The sequence below is a fragment of the Protomyctophum parallelum genome, assembly GCF_964188405.1.
Source record: "Protomyctophum parallelum genome assembly, chromosome: 9".
Taxonomy (NCBI): domain Eukaryota; kingdom Metazoa; phylum Chordata; class Actinopteri; order Myctophiformes; family Myctophidae; genus Protomyctophum; species Protomyctophum parallelum.
Window position 1 is genome coordinate 24,045,225 of NC_139706.1, and position 17,753 is coordinate 24,062,977.

Genomic DNA, 17,753 nt, shown 5'->3' on the forward strand with positions numbered 1-17,753 from the left:
ATGTGAGGTACAGAATATTGGCTAAAAGTTTTCACCTTGAATTTAATAATACATGCTTACTACAACATGCAACAACAAAACAAAAAATGTACAGTAACATTCACGTAAGCAAGCGCTGGGTTGAACAAAAGTCTATGTCCTTCAAAATGGCAAAGCAAATCTATGACTTTTAGTCAGTAGTTGGTAGGCCAATGGTAGTCTGCTGTCTGCTTCACCTGTGCTCATGGTTCATACACAGGCGGGCAGGCTTTTTTCTATTACATATACAAGCGAAAAGCATGAGCACCGGACATACTCCTGGAATACTCACACACTAACAAACTCACTGTTTTTTTTAGGTCATTTAGACTGGAGTATGTAGCCATCTTTTGGTCTCCTTGACCATCCTGTCTGGATTTGAAATGTCATTTCTTTCTTTTCTTATGTGGAATATTCAAACTTCATGTTCAAGTGGTGAAAAGGTTTAGCTTTCCAAAAACGAGAGCCAACGCTAACAACAAAATAAACGAGAGAGAGAAAATACAAAACCAACCATATACGTTGATTCAGAGAAACCCATTCATACCTCCACCAGTATGGAAATGTGGCCCTGTCTCATCATGTCATGATATTTCATCATGTCATGTTAATTAATGCTAACTTAGCCGCTTGAGCTTTCGATAGAAGGCTGCAGCCACCAGTACAGCAATCACCCCTATCACACCGAGGACAGCCACTGAGATCCCCAGGCCGACTGCCTGACCCTTGCGAATACGCTGGGTAGAGGGGTCTGCACACAAAGGAGAATGACAACAAAAATCATACATCACAATGATCACACACATAGGGCAACAAAGCACCCAATGTCATGTGAAGACAATACATTCATTAATAATGAAGTTAATAATACTGTTGTTTGGGGAGGGGCGGGGGGCGGGGACGGGGGGATGCATGACTAAACTCGAAAAGTGCGCTCAGAGGAGCGCACAGGTCTCTGCCAGGCCGGGCTGTGTATTTCTGCACAGATGTGTCAGTTGTTGGGTGTAGCCATCAAGACACAAAGTGGATGCGTGTGTGTGTGTGTGTGTGTGTGTGTGTGTGTGTGTGTGTGTGTGTGTGTCTCTTCCATCCCCTATGGATGGAAGAGAAATTGCTTTTGGCTCTGTTTGTTTATTTATTTAATGATTGTTTTTTTGGGCTTTTGTGCCTTTATTGATAGGACAGCAGGCTGACAGGAAATGGGGAGAGGGAGATAGAGGGTGACACGCAGCAAAGGTCGTCGGTATCGGGATTCGATTGGATGTCAGGCTGCATCAGCAGCCCAGGCGCCCGGACCACTACCACGAAAACAACCACGACCCTATGGCCTTCGGCCATCCGGCCAGGCAGAGACAATAATTAAAATAATAATATTGATGCAAAATAGACTTACCGTTATACTGGATTACAGCGGCTAGAAGAAAGAAATGTGAGAAATACTCAAAGTCATTATCGATGGTTAATTTTGAATGATTGTAAAATAGTCTGAAATATATTTGATTATTTCTCTATTTTTATTTAGAGAAAGTGAGAAAAGGCATGAGAGACAGACATGGACAGAATAGAAGATGTAGAGTTTAAATGTATGTGTATACATGCTGATCGACTGATGGGAGACATACTGTTCTCTGCCTGGGTTGCAATGGGTACCGTGAGTAAAGATGCCTCAGTGATACCATCGCGGATGATAGTGGTCTCAGCATCCCTCCTTCTCCTCCTGTTGTTGCACTGCTGTGGAATCAGAGCGAAAGAGACAGATTGGTTCACGGTAAAATCCTCGGTGACATTCATTTGTACAATCTGAGTTAAATGAACACTGATTTGACTGTGCTATTGGTGTGAAAGGTTTCGGCTTACTTTAAAGGTCTCACAGGTGGAGCGCTCACAGAGTCGGGTGATGCAGTGAAGGTAGTAGGTGGAGACCGTTTGGTTCTGCTGCTCAAGGAAGCGGAATGCAGGGAAATAGAAGCGGGCCTTCTGGCTGTCCCCGTTCTCCAACATGATTGTCATCGGATCTCTAGAGCAACTTTTGGAAAAAGGCGAACCTCACCTCAAGCGCTCATTTGCACACAGATAGATACAGAAAGTATATTAATGATTGAAAATAAATGAGGTGAATTTAAGAATAAAGGCTCCCCTGACTTGAGGTGGCTGTGTATTTACTGCATGAAAAGTGGAAAGCCTGTACAGATATGGAAGTGTTTGAATTTAATGTGGAATTCTGGTGACCATCGGGCAGAAACCGCCATCAGGCCTTGATCAAGCGAGAGGAAATAAGTTACGTTTGTAGAACAGTGATTATACAACTGTGCTGTTTGACTTACGAGACAAAGAGATTGAAGAAAGTAGAATTGTTGGGTTGAGGAGAGACTGAGGCATAGCACCGGTCCAGCAGAACATGGTACCTGTGCAGAAAAAGTGAGGTCCACAGCACCGAGTCAGAGACTCCAGGTCACAGGTGGAGTCCTCAAAGTCTATAACTAATTATTCAGTCGGACACACTAACCAACAATATGCTGAAATAATAATATATCTACAGTATGTATCAGTGTATGCGTGTCCATACATACAATGCTAGCATGTGCAAGCAAGCATGCATACATACAATATTTATGTATACATACGGTGCATACAGTACATGCATTCATACAGACATAGATACAAATTATATACTGTACACACATACAGACAAGCAAAGTACCTACAAATCAATTTCCTAATCATCGTATGAAAATATGCATTGCTGTCATGAAAAAATGGTTTCTTACAGGGATGTCAGATTGGAGGCTTTCACCTGTACGTAGATTTTAGTTCGCAGTTCAAGACCCCGAGGTGGTATTATGAGGGGCGTAGTATAATTCAGATCCTGGCAAACAAAGAAGGCATGGCAATTAATATGAAAGTAATTGAAATGCAGATGTTCAAACTTCTAGGCTTAACAGTGGATAGAGCCTAATATCTGAGATATGTGAGCACGTTCCTCTTCATGGTGGTTATCCGTTGGCGTTTGCCAATTTGTGCAGCTCAGAAATCTATGTGTCCGTGCATGCATTTGAGATAGCACTACTGTGAATGTGTTTTCTCACCCGGAACAAGGCCATGCTCAGAGTACTGATGAAGCTCCCATTGTTGTCTTTCAAAGCAATGGAGGAGGCTGACCTGAGAGGGAATAGAGAAGCAACAGTGAGCGAAGGTCCATACAGAGCAGACAAAAGAGTGATTTATGCTTAGTTGTGTGCCAGTGTCGCGTAACCAAGTATGAATCAAGCAAAACACTGATGCATCCATCTGAACACTATATAAACCAAGCCATTAAATTCATTATGAATATCCTGCTCTCAATAGGAGAGTAAAATATGCTCAGGAAGTATGATAGACATTTACTGTATGCATGCTGCTTAACGCATCGTATTATGCAATCCCTCTATATCATGCATTAAGACAAAACAAAACACTTACACATCCACCTGGGTGTTGTTAATGAGATACTCAAGTGGGTAGGCACAAGAGTAATAGTACTTGAGCTCTGCATTGTAGGTGATCTTTCCAATGGTAGGATCCCAAGACCTGATCACTCCACTCACGTTGACTTCCTGGATGTTGGAGAAGTCCGAGAAAACCCCCGACCCTGGTGCACTTGTGGTCTGAGAAGTTAACAACAGATTGTTAATGCAGTTCTGGAACATCAGACTGACACCAAGTGGACACTGTGCAGTGATGTGCATCGTACCTGCTTAGCAACAGTACACATTCAAGTTCTTAAAGGTTTTATGACATTCATTTTCATTTATTTTTATTTTTTATTTTAGGTTTTATGACCTCAATTACACCCAAAAAACCTGAACTTTGAACATTCAGTGGATTTTCTGTGGTCTGAAGTTTTCTTTGGGGTTTTTGGGGCCTTTTGAGCTACAATGAAAACAGGCAACACAGTGAAACAGTGACATCTGCTGGCAAATCCCATTGACATATATGGGATTTGCAGTAAGTGATGTCACTTACTGCCGGCAAATCAGAGCACCTGTTTGAGCCAGAAAACCCCAGATCACAGAAAATCTACTGAATATTAAAAGTTCATGTTTTTTGGGTGCAATTGAGATTAGAAAACCTAAAAAAAACAAGAACAATTCCAAAACCTTTTTTTTAATGTCACAATCCCTTTAAGCACTAAAACCCTATAGCCTGTATACTTTGTTGATCAGGATCCCTCAGGGCCCTATACTTGGCCCACACCTTTTTCCCCTCCACACCAAATATCACTGCAAGGAAACTGCCAATGTACAAGCTATATATGTCACAGAATATTCACCTCAGAATAGAGACAGGAGAAGTCACATTATTTTAAACTATTTTCAACTGCACAAGATGTGGTCTAATAATGGGGTGGCTCTGTGGATCTCACACTTCATATTCTATGAGTCTTCTGTGACATTTGACTCCATATTTGAGTAAGGTTTCAGCCTGAATATCCGACTGCCATTATTTATTTTTATTTATTATTATTATTATTTAAATATTTAATTTCTATTGAATTATTATTAAATAGAAGTTAAATATTTCAAAAAGTAGCCTATAAATCTGGGAAAGAAATGTATGGAGATACTTCTATGGCCTACTGGCAGTGTGCACAAGAAATACAGACAGACAGACAGACAGACAGACAGACAGACAGACAGACAGACAGACAGACAGACAGACAGACAGACAGACAAAGTAACCCAAAATGGCAGACATCTGTGCCCCCAGGACTTACCTTGAACTTACTACCACAGGCATTTCCTTCTCTGATGGGGAAGCTAAATCTCAGCACCGGAGGAGCCACTGAAGTGTCCAGCGTTCCTTTGCAGCCCACGTTATCCATAATATGGTTCAGCACCAGCAAGCTCCCATTGTACCCAGTGTACATAGCTGGGCAGATTAGAATGGCCAGTTCAATGCTGTTGGTCCCACAAGACACTGATATGTCAGTATATTCTGTTGAAGAGGATCAGACAGTAATGTTACTGAGTGCATCATCAGATCATTTGCTATGCAACATAACTTTAGGAGAGGATGACATTCAGGTGAGGTCATTTCAATGACATGCTGAGGGTGAGTATTATATTGCATAATAATTACCGGTATATTAATAACTAATAAAATAACTAATTGTGTGTGTGTGTGTGTGTGTGTGTGTGTGTGTGTGTGTGTGTGTGTGTGTGTGTGTGTGGCTTGCGTGTGTGGCTTGCGTGTGTGTGTGTGTGTGTGTGTGTGTGTGTGTGTGTGTGTGTGTGTGTGTGTGTGTGTGTGTAACCCTATAAATATTATTAGTATTGTAGATGATGACATTCAAGTGGACTTTACAATGAATAAACTATGACCCAAGTTGTTGTACAAATTAAGTCAGTCCCCTATTTTAAATTAGAACATAACAACATATGAACTTATCTTAACCCATTTTGGGCAGGAACCCCTTTTGGTGTTTTAAACATGGCGCGCTATGAGCTTGTAGGTCTGCTATTTTTTTTTAAATCGTGAAAATATTTATTTCAGAAAACTGGAGGATTTAGAAGAATTTCTTTTAGTTTTGAGGTCAGGCCTAATAAATAAAGAACCGCTCCATGTTATGAGAATAGATGTTAGTCCTTTACCTGGTCTCCTACCAAACATTCCGCATTCAGTTAGTGTAAGGGCCTCTCGGCCCGCAATCCAAAAGGAGCTCAGGATGAGGAAACAGACTAAAGCCATGTCACCGGAATGGCCTCTGTGAAATGCTGAGGTAAAGATAAAAGCAAGCAAGCAAGCGGAAGATGAAAATCCAAAACAGTGTACAGCAAAACATTTGTAGATCCAGTGAGGTGCGTATGGATGCTGAAGGTCCAAAACAAGCTGGATAATCCAATGTTGTCAAGCAATGAAAGTCTTATGCTGTGTATATGCAGATACCTCAGCTCAGTCAGATGCTTGTGTCTTACCTCTTCAGTCTCTCAGTTGTGTCGAGGTGTGTCCACAGTGGTCTGTCTTATATATGGCAAGCGGAATAGCTGTCAAGTTGCAATGCTGTTTTAGGATTGGATGGAAACGGGGTCAATGCCATTTTGGTGGAGCTGCCTCGGTTTGCTTAAACAATTCACTTTTGTGGTTGAGGCACCATGGTACTTTCCTTGAGGCAATTGGTGAAACCCAACACAGTCACCTTCAAAGTTACATGGCTAAACAATGTCAATGTCACAAAGTGGCTTTGTGGCATTGTGTGTGCAATGAACTCCTTTACATACTAATATGAAACTTAATAAAGTAAGAAAGTGTATGGTTCATAGTCTACTGGGACTATGAGCACAATGAAAAGGGAGGTCCTGTTTCCCCATATAGCTGTCTATAGGTTTAATGTGTCCGGACCTGAACCTGGGTGACCCAAAATATTGATAAATTAGCGCAAATGATCACTTCGAAATTCAGGTGTTAGCTCAGCAATTTTATAGTTTGAAGGATGTCACTAATAATTAATTTTAATTATTAGTGAATATTTTATTATTAAAAAAGTAATTTAAGTACCAATTATGTGTACGGTATGTGATTGTGAAAATAATAATAATAATAAATGTAATAATAATAATAATAATAATAAGAGGAATGTTCTTACTTAATCATTGAGTAATTTTGCTGTAATTTAGCTAGTGAGTCAAAACACAAGGTCCCAGCAGGTAAACAGATCATCTTCCACATTCAAGTTTTGGGAAATGGGTGAAGGACATTGGAACATGATCTTGTCAAGTGAGTCACCTGGGAAGAGAAGTCATTTTCACTGATTAGGGTCAAATCAGGGTATCAGTGTTGGCCTCGCTCTTTTGTCAAAATGTATAAAACTATGAAGAGGATTACGGACACCGTACTTACATTGTCATAGTTATGACGTGTACACTCCAAACGGACTGAATGCCCTCCTGTCCTCACATGATCATTTCTGAGTTGTCCCTCAAACACTCCCTACGACATATCATATTTTCAGGTCACTCAAAAGAATAAACTTCCTGGCTGTGGTTTCTCATGGAACTTCAGTTGAACTTGGGTTCAACTGAATTAACCCTACCCAGTATATGCTCTTTAGAAGGAAAGTTGCACCAGTTTTCAATGATAATATAATAGGCCTACCTCGACTACGCAATAGTGACTTTTCTTTAATCGTTCTCAATTCTTCCATATAAAAAACACATTATGTTAATTATAAGTATGTTTTAATGTTAGAAATTCATCCAAATAAACTAAAATATGTGATATATCATATTGTATCATAGTATTCTGTTGTTTGGGGCATACTGGCATAGGGAATTGTTCACAAAGATAATCCTAAAACCTATATGAAATTGTGACCCAGTCTTCATCAGGGTCATTGTCAGCAGTACTAGCTTACACACCTGTATTGTGTTGCATTAATGAGTTGAGTGGGAGGATATTATCAGTGTGCAAACATATTTGGTAAAAAACAAAACAAAAAGGTTGTGGCATCATCAGTAGATAAGAGAGAGAGAGGAGGAGGGATGTCTAGAAAAAGTGCTCATCAGCGCACAGGTCTCCGCCCAGCCAAGAAGGTGATTAGGCCACATAGTTTGTTACTGATGTGGATGTGTTGGTGTTATTGTAGACCTACTTGATATGTCAGCTGGGTTCGACTGGGTTCGATATGTCAGCTGGGTTCGACTCCCGAGCACGACATCCTTTGCCGCGTGTCACTCGATCCCCATCTCTCTCTCTCTCCCCCTTTCCTCTCTGTCTACTGTTCACTGTCAATAAAGGCATAATTAAAAGCCCCATAACAACTCTTAAAAAGGGGGGGGGGGGGGAGACATGGAAGAGGAAGGATGGATGGGGTTTCGGGAATGATCAACGTATGGAATGTCAGAACAGGTCCTGACATATATCCTGCACATATTAATATTGATGACATCAGAAATCAGCTGGGGTCATATTTTGTCTGAGAATCTATGCTATATTTTACCTGCAATAGTATAAGTAGGCTTACTAGGCTACTAAGAAAAATATATATCATTATCATATATCATATCATATCATACTATAATTAACTCAATGTCTGTCTGAATGAATGTCTGAATGTGTGTGTCCTCTGTGACACATTTTATTAAAGGTTCCCGTGTTTTTGTGCCTTTGATATATTTCTGTACTTTTTCACATACAATACATACTTTCTCATAAACAGTTGAGCTTGACCCTGGTTGTCTAATTGATCGTCGTATTTTAACTTCATCATTGGATGATGTTGCATTTTCGCTGGATTGTCGCTGCACAATGGTGTCTAAATCTCTTTTCATTGTGAAAGTTTTCCTGCACTTAGCATGATATTTTATTTTGGGGATTTCATTTGGAGGCAAGTTATGTGCAATATCCAGGATGGGCTGAAATTCACGGATCTGGGCAGCTTGTAATAACGTAGCCCATGAATTTAAGTCCCTCGGTTCTACTAATGGGGCCATTGGAGATTCCAAAGAACTGTGTACAACACGGACTCCTGCCTATTGATTACTGGTCTCTGATCTGGTTCCATGCTTGCTTGATAATGCTTGCTTGCTTGCTAATGCTTGCTTACTTGCTGACTGGCTTGCTCACTGCTCTGTCTGAGTGGAGAAACAAATCTGAGCTCCAGTCAAACTGGGGCTTAAATAGGGCTGGCTTGATTGCAGGATGATTGTCTCCAGGTGGTGTCCACCTGCCAGGCAGGAGGCCCAGACACGCCCACTCCCAGAACTAGGTCAGACTGTGAGATGCTCAACAAACATCTAACATAAATTACTATCAGTGAAATGAAAGATATTAATGATATTTACATGTGAACAGTAACTTGTAACTTTCTGCAGGGTAATTTCCCAGGGGTGGGGGATCATTCTATGCCATACTTATCTACTTTTTGTTTAATAATTGTTATATTTCAACATCAGGGAGTCTTTTGGGTACACTGTAATGCTAAATGCAAGTCTCTAAGTCTAAATGTAATATGGTGGGAAATATAGCCCATTTTGTGAAACGAAAATACTAATTTGACCTATTTTTTGAATTATTACTCTTGTATACCTTTATTCTATATTCCCAATAACCATTTTTTGTCATTACAATGTTTTATAATTCAGTCCCCATCAATTCCAGGCATAGTTTAATGTATTAACTTGTATTATAAGGATGAAGGATGAAAATGAATAAAAAAATGAGAATTTCGGTTATTTCTCATATAAAAGTGGTGGTAGCAAGTAGAAAGCTACCAAGTTGGTAGTGCTTTGATTGATTGATTGAAATATTTATTAACAGTTTGTAGAATTTACAGTACATTTTAAGCACAAACTCAATACAAAGACTGTCAACTGTGAGTGGACGACCCAATTAAGCATTACACTTGTTTACAACAGGGTCCACATTGTTCAATTCATCAAAACATTTAAAGACATACAAACATTTAGAGACATACAAATAGACATTTCTATGTAGCTAAAGAACAGAACAGGAATTCATCATATGGGAAGCAAAAAAGGGAAAAGATACAATATACAGTGAGGGAAAATGGGGGGGGGGGGGGGGGGGGGATTCAGATTTTACAGAGGCCAGTTTCGAATTGCAGCCATCCGTAGGTGCCCTTTGAGAGCGGTTTTGAAGGAGTCGAGGGATTCACATGTCTTAATGACTGTTGGTACCAGGGCTTAAATGATACCATATGTGGGAACATAAAAAGCATCATTAGAATTTGCCACCAGAATCTATTCCTATCAACCCCACTGGCCCATGTACTAGATGTGGGGGGGGGGGAAATATATGTGAATAATTGTTTTGAAATTACTGTGAATTTAATGTTGTAAAGAAAAATCAATAAACATATGTTTAACCCAAAAAAAAAAAAGAAAAAAAAAAAAAGAAAGCTGGCATGGGTCCCAAAGTTCTAAAGGCTTTCTCTACAGAGCCACCACAGAGAACATCCTGACTGGCTGCTTCACTGCCTGGTATATATGGCAGCTGCACCGACCTCAACCGCAAGGCAATGTAGATGGGGTTGTGCGGACAACCGAACGCATCAGCGGATGTGATCTCTCCCCCATCGAAGCCCTGTACGACAATCGCTGTGTCAGCAAAGCTTGTGGAATCATGAAGGATCCAATCCAGAACAAGGGCAAATGCTAGCTGATTGATTGAAACCTTTATTTCAGGGGAATCCAATTGAGACCAGGGTCTCTTTTTCAATGGCGCCCTGTATACAAACAAGAACATTTACGGCAATGATTTTACATACATGACATGGACACACAGTGACAGTACAACAAATATAATACACAAGCACATACACACAGAAACAAAACCTTATAACCAAATATTACAAAAAGCAGGTGCATATGCCTTCCTCTAGTGTGAGGTCAGTTAAGAGTCTTTTAAAAGTAGTAAAGGACATTCAACTTCAATTTGTTTTCACAATAAATCCATAAATGTGGAGCATACACCCTGAAGGCAGTATCTCCCAATTTAGTAGTAGTTTTTGGTACCTTCAATAAAAGCATATCTTGTGATCTGGTACCATGAGCTGATGTATTGAGCTGTCAAGGCCTTTTGAAACTTCATTACTCATTCATCAGTTTTAATATAAACGATGCACATAAGGAAAAAGATCATTCACAGTCTATCTATGATATAGCCGCTGTATACACCTTACACTTTTATCATTTTGTTCAGTAATAACGGATGTGTCACAGAGTCAGCAGGTCATCCTTCAGTGGTCCTTATTAGATTTAAATCATCTTACTGTACTATAATGTTTGTGTTCATTTAATGGTGTCACAATAGCCTACTTGAAAGAATGCATTTGGTTCAATGTAACAGATCCTGTTCCAAACAACAGATTGCAAGTATAGCTTACTGAGGTATTCAATAGTATTTTCTATCAGGACCTACAGAAGGCCAGCTTTAACAAAGAATAAAACACGTCACTTTAAAAAATAGATATATATAAAAAGATAAATATATATAAAAAAGAAAAGAAAATACAGAGTACTACCCAGGCAGTGCCCGACTGGCATGATGTGACAGGACATGAGTAACAGGTATTTACAATGCAAAATAAATGTATGCCGGATACGCACGCACGCACGCACGCACGCAAGCACGCACGCACACACACACACACACACACACACACACACACACACACACACACACACACACACACACACACACACACACACACACACACACACACACACACACACACACACACACACACACTGGCCATTCACTGGTTATGCATACATGCAGGACACATGCAAACAAACACTTAATAAAAGCAAGCAGACATTAATAAAGAGATAAAAAATGCAATATAGTATAATGTGTTAAAATAAAGGGGGGAGGGGGGTAGCATTTACATTACAATAGTCAGTACACATGGTGAATACCACTCATGTAGATTGTAAATAGACAGTTTATTACATGCGTGGCACATGTAAACGCACAGAACTCAATCTGTTCATTTGAAGGTGGGGTTCCAGGATCCTGAGGATGTGACTGTGGGTAGGCGGGTATTATGGAGCAGGCGGACTGAGAGCAGGAAAAAGCTGATACTGAGCCCACCTAGGATAACCACGCCCGAGAGCAGCGCACTGGTCACTGGATTCATTGGCAGGGAGGTGTTACTAGATGCAGCTGAAGGATAACAAAAACAAACTTAACAACTACTGTATGCAATCATTGACATGACCTGATAGCTAATATAGCCGCATTTTCAGGTTTTCCAAAAGTGTGTGTGTGTGTGTGTGTGTGTGTGTGTGTGTGTGTGTGTGTGTGTGTGTGTGTGTGTGTGTGTGTGTGTGTGTGTGTGTGTGTGTGTGTGTGTGCTTGCGTGCGTGCGTGTGTATGCGAGCTACATTCACTCCATACCTGAATGTTGGTTAACAATGTGTTAAAGAAAGCTTACCAAGTCGTGAGTTGTTGGCTGGTGTTTCATCTGTAAATATTGAGACAGTGTTCATTAAAATGTTTTTGACAATACTTTTTTATTCACAGCCACCTATTTTTTGGGTAGACAAATAGAGTTTCAAACGATCTGACAACTTTGATACATTCTAGAAAATATAAGGGAAATTAAGCCCAGGAATTTGTGGAATTTGGGAAAACTGCACAATTTCAATATAGAAATAATTTCAACTTTTCTTTGGTTTTCCCTTTTTCTTTTTTAGGTGGGTGAGGGCTTAACACAAACAAGCAATACTAGGTCTAGTCTTTAAGTATTACCATTAAATTGAATTAATATGCACTGCTGAATGCAGTGCACTCTTCCATCACATGTACAGCTTTAGAACAAAGGGAAGAAGAGCTCCATGGGTCAGGTGGCTCTCTAGACAGGTGCTCTTTGTTGGAACCGGTTAGCTTTATAAACACAAAGTCCAGTGGCAGAAACTGTATACTATAGACCAACAAGGAAGAAATCCAATGCACTGTTGATCCTGTTCATCAAAATGTGTTGATCATTCAATATGAATTGAAATAAAAACGTGTTGGACTGCAATTAATACCACTGGGGCGAGAAAGCAGCATCTCTTGGACTTTGTGTCAATTTGTCAGCATCCCATAAAATAGGGATTCAGTGAAATTGCAATCCTCTGCATTCAAAATATATTCTCCCATCACATCAGTGCCAACTCACTGTCTGAGCTTAAGGACTGCATTCTTTCAGGAAAGTCTTGACTATAGTGACTATTTTCATATGTATTATAATAATTCAGATAGTAGCCGAAATCAAAGTACACAGCAGGCGTTGTCCGACCGGGCAAGTGCTCGTTTGAGAGTGGACGGAACAGTCTATAAACACGACACGAGATATCTATCTATACACCTGAACGTGGCCAGAGTGCTCCATCATCTGGTCTGTGGAATGTTAAATAAGAGCACTGTTTACCTATAATGTGCTGTTGCTACACTTGCTACACATAAAATATCAAATAGTTTGTGTGAAACCATAGTCATATTCATAGCCATGTAGGCAAAAAAAAGAATATCTAAGACATTTTTATCGCACAGTAAAACAATTGTTTAATTGAAAGGTAATCATCATTTTATAATGGACGATTTACTTTTCGGGCAAGTGCCTCTGAGACCTTAGTATCAAACTGTCAACCCCTGACACAGCTAATAACTTGTTAACATAACATCTTCTGCTATAGCTTTTTCTAGCAGTTAAACGTGTGGGATGTAGCTCGATTGAGCATGGTAATTGAAGAGTTTTAATGAATGACTCTACATTTTTTGTAAAACATTTATTTTATAAACATTTAAAAACATGACACGTGGCTAGGTATGAGATTTCCAGGGATCGGCACGCAAACGGGAAAATGGCTCATGTGATGATGCCATGATGATGGAAATGGACTGAGGAGGAATTCAGGGATACTTCTAGGCAGTAGGCACAGCAGAAGAGATGGGGGACTTATACAGAGAAATGTAGATGCGACATGCATGTGACTGTGGATGAAGTATGTTAATGCCTCTGTGTGAGTCTGGGTGTGGGTGTTGCTGTGGGCCATTACTCACCGCTCCTGGTGATGATGGGTCCTGCAGAGATGATGGCCTCCTCAGAGGCTGGCCTAGAATCTGGCTTCTGCTCCACATCCCGCCTACGGCGTCGACCACAAATCTAGCAATTGCATTTTCAGACTATTAAAAAGCACCTTTCATTGTAGGACATGCAGCAGTAGTTTTTCATGTTCACCTTGTCTGTTTGTCTGTTAGCAAAATAACACTGGGCCAGATGTTCAGGGCAGCCTGCTGATGTTCATGTGTAAATCTTCTCTTTGGGCGCAAATAGATGATTAACATTGAGTTGAAAGGGTCAAAGGTCAAAATGTCATAATTGTTGATACAGTATCTCAGGAATGAGGAGTCTTAACACTTTCCCTCCCTAACACAACTTACACACGGGTACACAGGCTTTAGTTCCGACACTATCTGACAGTCAATCAGTCAAAAGAAGAAAAACAACAAAACCTAACCTGCCATTTTCTTCTTCTTTCTAATTATTTGTTTGGCCCGAAAATTTGTGTTTGTTGTCATGACTTGTCACAACTCGAGTTGGCTTTGTACGAGGCTTAAAAGGTCTTTAAATAAATACTTTTTGAAATGTCTATGAGCTTGAACAGGGAATCATTTCCTGGGACCCGGTAGGGGGCGGGACTGCGACGCTCTATGATGTCATGCTGTGACATCAAATGACATCATAATGTCTAAATTCTGTCTGTAAACAAAATAACTCAAGAATGGATAGGCGTATTTTCAGCGAACTTGGTGGGATTGATCGCAAGTAAGCTGTCCTGGAAAGATGAAGGTCAAAGGAAAAGGTCATGTGTGATGGAAATGGACATGGCATAGGCTACAGGTTTACATGGCTTATACTATCCATTAAGTCATATTGTCATTTACAGGAGCCATGTAGAGACTTTCGGAGAACCTACCTATACTTACCGGTATGAGCATGATGCAGTCATCCACCCGGCAAAGCTTGGTGACGCAGTGCAAGAACACTGTAGACATCTTTTGATGTCGGTGTTTAACAAAACGGAAAACCTCAAAGGCAAAGCGACCCATCTGACTGTTCCCATTCTCAAAAACTGTTGTCTGTGGGTCTTTGTGGCAGCTGTTTCAAAAGAGAACAACACATTCATATTACAGTACATAAAATGCATGCACACTGCGCACACAGACATGGAGAGTGAGACTATAAGCTGCTATGTTTAAATGTCCATTTGAGATACTTTCCAGCCTTGCGATAAGCCTTTTAGAGTTCATTAATTTATGTATGGTGGTCTGGTGAATAGGCAATGGGGCACTTTTCTTTTGACCCCGGCATTATTTGAGAAAAAGACAGATTACCCAAAGAAAAGGTCATAACGCAGTTCATCATTTGGATTCCCTGAGGGGGTTGTGTAACAGTAGTCCATCAAGATATTCCATCTATGGAGAGACAAAACCGTGAGGCCTTGATGGAGAATAGAGATCTAGCCACACAAGGAATAGTACTGATCTGTCATTCTCTGCTGTGGAATGGCGCCTTCAAACTGTATAACAACATAATGACAGAATCAATGAAAAGAAAACCATAGAGCTGTCTGGAGCTGATTTGGAAGAGATGGGGATTCAAAAGTGTTGAGGTTGTACTACTTTACCAGTGTATGATAAAGAACTATAATGTAATACATGTCAATGCTCTAGGAGTCTAATGGTTAACCATCACTTGGGAGACTCTGCAATACCATGGATATAAAATATTTCATACCGTTTATCTAAGTTTGTGGCTTTGACAGCTGCAAACACTCTGGTTTTTAAAGCTAACCCTGCCATTGGGATTGAGAGATGCTGGTAGTATGTTGAGTCCTGTGGAAAAGACAGAATCATAAGAAAACCAAATCAAATGCTATTTATTTGGATTTTCTTTTATGTGACACAATATAGCTGCCAGGTTTGAAGGAATTATTATGCTTTTCACATGATCAAACCTAATTTCATACTCACATTGTATAAGACCATACTAAGAGTGCTCACAAATGTACCGTTGCTTTCCTTCACAGATATTGCAGCAGATGACCTATGAAAAGGTAGTTTGAGGTTATCATTATTATGTATTCACATCATTAACACAGTAATACACACAATGAATACATCATATTAAAGGGGTGCATACTTAGTTTAGACTAGTCATTGCTTAGACATGGGTTAAGGTTAAGTTTAGGTGTGCTTCCCCGTGGGAGGTTAGGTTTAGGGTGAGGGTTTGAGATAGGTTGTAGTTGTAGGACTGGTCTAACCAATGACTATAGTCTAAACCAAAAACAAAGGGGAGCAAAAGACAATTTTATTATCGTACTATTGTCCCAAAAATAAAAGAGCAAAAGAGAAGATGTGTCACATATGGATTTCAAAGTATAAATTCACTGTAGATCCAGATTTTCTGGATGGAACTCACGATGCCAACTGTGAGTTGTTGACCAAGTACTCTAGAGGGTAACTGCAGCTGAATTTATACAGTAGCCCAGGCAGGTAGCTAATAATGGTTGGCGGGTCGGGAGTGTCAATATAGCCAGAGATATTCCCAATCTGCACGAGAGACATGTTCCCATAGGCATTGGCCCCATAGGCCGTGGTTACCTGTGGAGAAAGTGTTTTACAGATTTATTATTTTATTATTAATTATTTTCACTTTAAAAGTTTTATTCCGATAATACTGCCATATTGCTGAGGCCTTGCAAAGACCTTTATCCCCCAGGATAAAGTGTCATCGTCAAACATGTTGCTATCTAAGCAAAATATCTCAGATGCAACATAGATTTGGCATATAAATTAGGCTTAAAACTGTAATTTTCCTAGAGAAGGTGTCAATTCTATTTCAATTAGTATTGTAATTATAATTGGTACGAGGCCCTCTTCATACGCTGCAGCTGACTGTGTGCTCCTTACCTCAAGAGTGTTCCCGCAGAACTCCAGAGTATTGAGGCTAATGCTGAACAGCACCGCTGTGGGGAAAGTGTTGTTGTTGACATAGCCCCTGCAGTGGCCATCACCATGCCGACCGTTTAATGCCAAGTCTGCATCAGTATAACCAGAAAACAACACTGGGCAGAAGTTGATCTTCAAGGTAATGGTTTGAACCCCACAGTACACACTAATGTCCCGCTCCGCTGGAGAAATAGAGAATTAAGGACAGAGTGTAAAAAATATAGAAAGTGAGTGGACCATACTGAAATAGAAGTAAAAAAAAAAGATGTGGAAATAAATAAATAAATAAAGCTAAAAGAGCTGGTGGTTTAGAATCCACATTTTGGAGAGGAGAGAGAATGACAGGTCTGACATTTACACAATTACATAAAGCTATTTATTTTGAGTATTCTCACCAGGAAATCTGCTGTGGTAGTTGGCATCACAGTTGTATCCATTGAATTGCGTGGAGACTGATGCAATCTTACTCATCATTAGGAAAATACAGAACATTTGCTTCATTTCAGCACCTGTGAGAGGCTTACTTACTGTCATCTTCAGAATGTCAACATTGCATCAACCAATATTCCTCAGGTTACGGCATGGATTTTCTCAAGATTCGATATTCAAAAGAATATTGCACTGCACTGGTTTCTTTCTAAACTATTATGAATCGTACCCCCATCAAATGTTGTTCCCTCTACACACTTACTTCTCTTGTCACGTTAGCCCCAAACCTCAACTGCTCCACCCCTTTTAAACAAAGGTTCCCCCTCTTTGCAACTCATTCCCTCACTCCCTTTTCTCCGCTATACCTCACTCTCCTTTTGCCTACTCTCTCCACTCATTTTCTGCCTCATCTAACACCAAAGCAATTGACCCAAATCCCTCTTACCTTGGTTTGTGATGAGTGAAACATTTGTCACTACACCACATACTGTAGTTTGAAGGCACATGTGTGTGTGTGTGTGTGTGTGTGTGTGTGTGTGTGTGTGTGTGTGTGTGTGTGTGTGCGCACGCGTGCGTGCACATTCGTGCGTGTGTGTGTGTGTGTGTGTGTGTACTGTGTGCGTGCGTGCGTGCGTGCATGTGGGAAAGACAGAGCAGCTTATTATCCAAAAGACCCTGTACTACAGAACATGGGAAACTTCATCAGATCTGAATGGCCTGGACAAATCTTTTCACAGTGACCAGAAACTTGAGCGGACTCAGAGGGTTCCCACTCATCTCTCCTCGGTCTGATCTCTGTCTGTCAA

The 17,753-nt window shown here is 40.3% G+C and overlaps 2 protein-coding genes across 2 annotated transcripts; both read right to left on the minus strand.

Moving 5' to 3' along the window:
- Window positions 1-635: 635 nt before the first annotated feature.
- LOC310864491 (zona pellucida-like domain-containing protein 1) lies at window positions 636-5,745 on the minus strand (the record flags this gene model as incomplete). The annotated part of the gene is made up of 9 exons (XM_083773179.1): window positions 636-769; window positions 1,641-1,749; window positions 1,876-2,044; window positions 2,343-2,423; window positions 2,787-2,884; window positions 3,105-3,177; window positions 3,478-3,662; window positions 4,772-4,992; window positions 5,649-5,745. The coding sequence occupies 9 exons, from the start codon at window positions 5,743-5,745 to the stop codon at window positions 636-638; spliced, it is 1,167 nt and encodes a 388-aa protein (XP_083629305.1).
- Window positions 5,746-11,506: 5,761 nt separating this feature from the next.
- LOC310864305 (zona pellucida-like domain-containing protein 1) lies at window positions 11,507-17,052 on the minus strand (the record flags this gene model as incomplete). Its single annotated transcript, XM_083772945.1, has 10 exons — window positions 11,507-11,682; window positions 11,954-11,983; window positions 13,567-13,669; window positions 14,494-14,665; window positions 14,902-14,982; window positions 15,305-15,402; window positions 15,541-15,613; window positions 15,989-16,170; window positions 16,480-16,700; window positions 16,914-17,052. The coding sequence occupies 10 exons, from the start codon at window positions 17,050-17,052 to the stop codon at window positions 11,507-11,509; spliced, it is 1,275 nt and encodes a 424-aa protein (XP_083629071.1).
- Window positions 17,053-17,753: the final 701 nt, after the last annotated feature.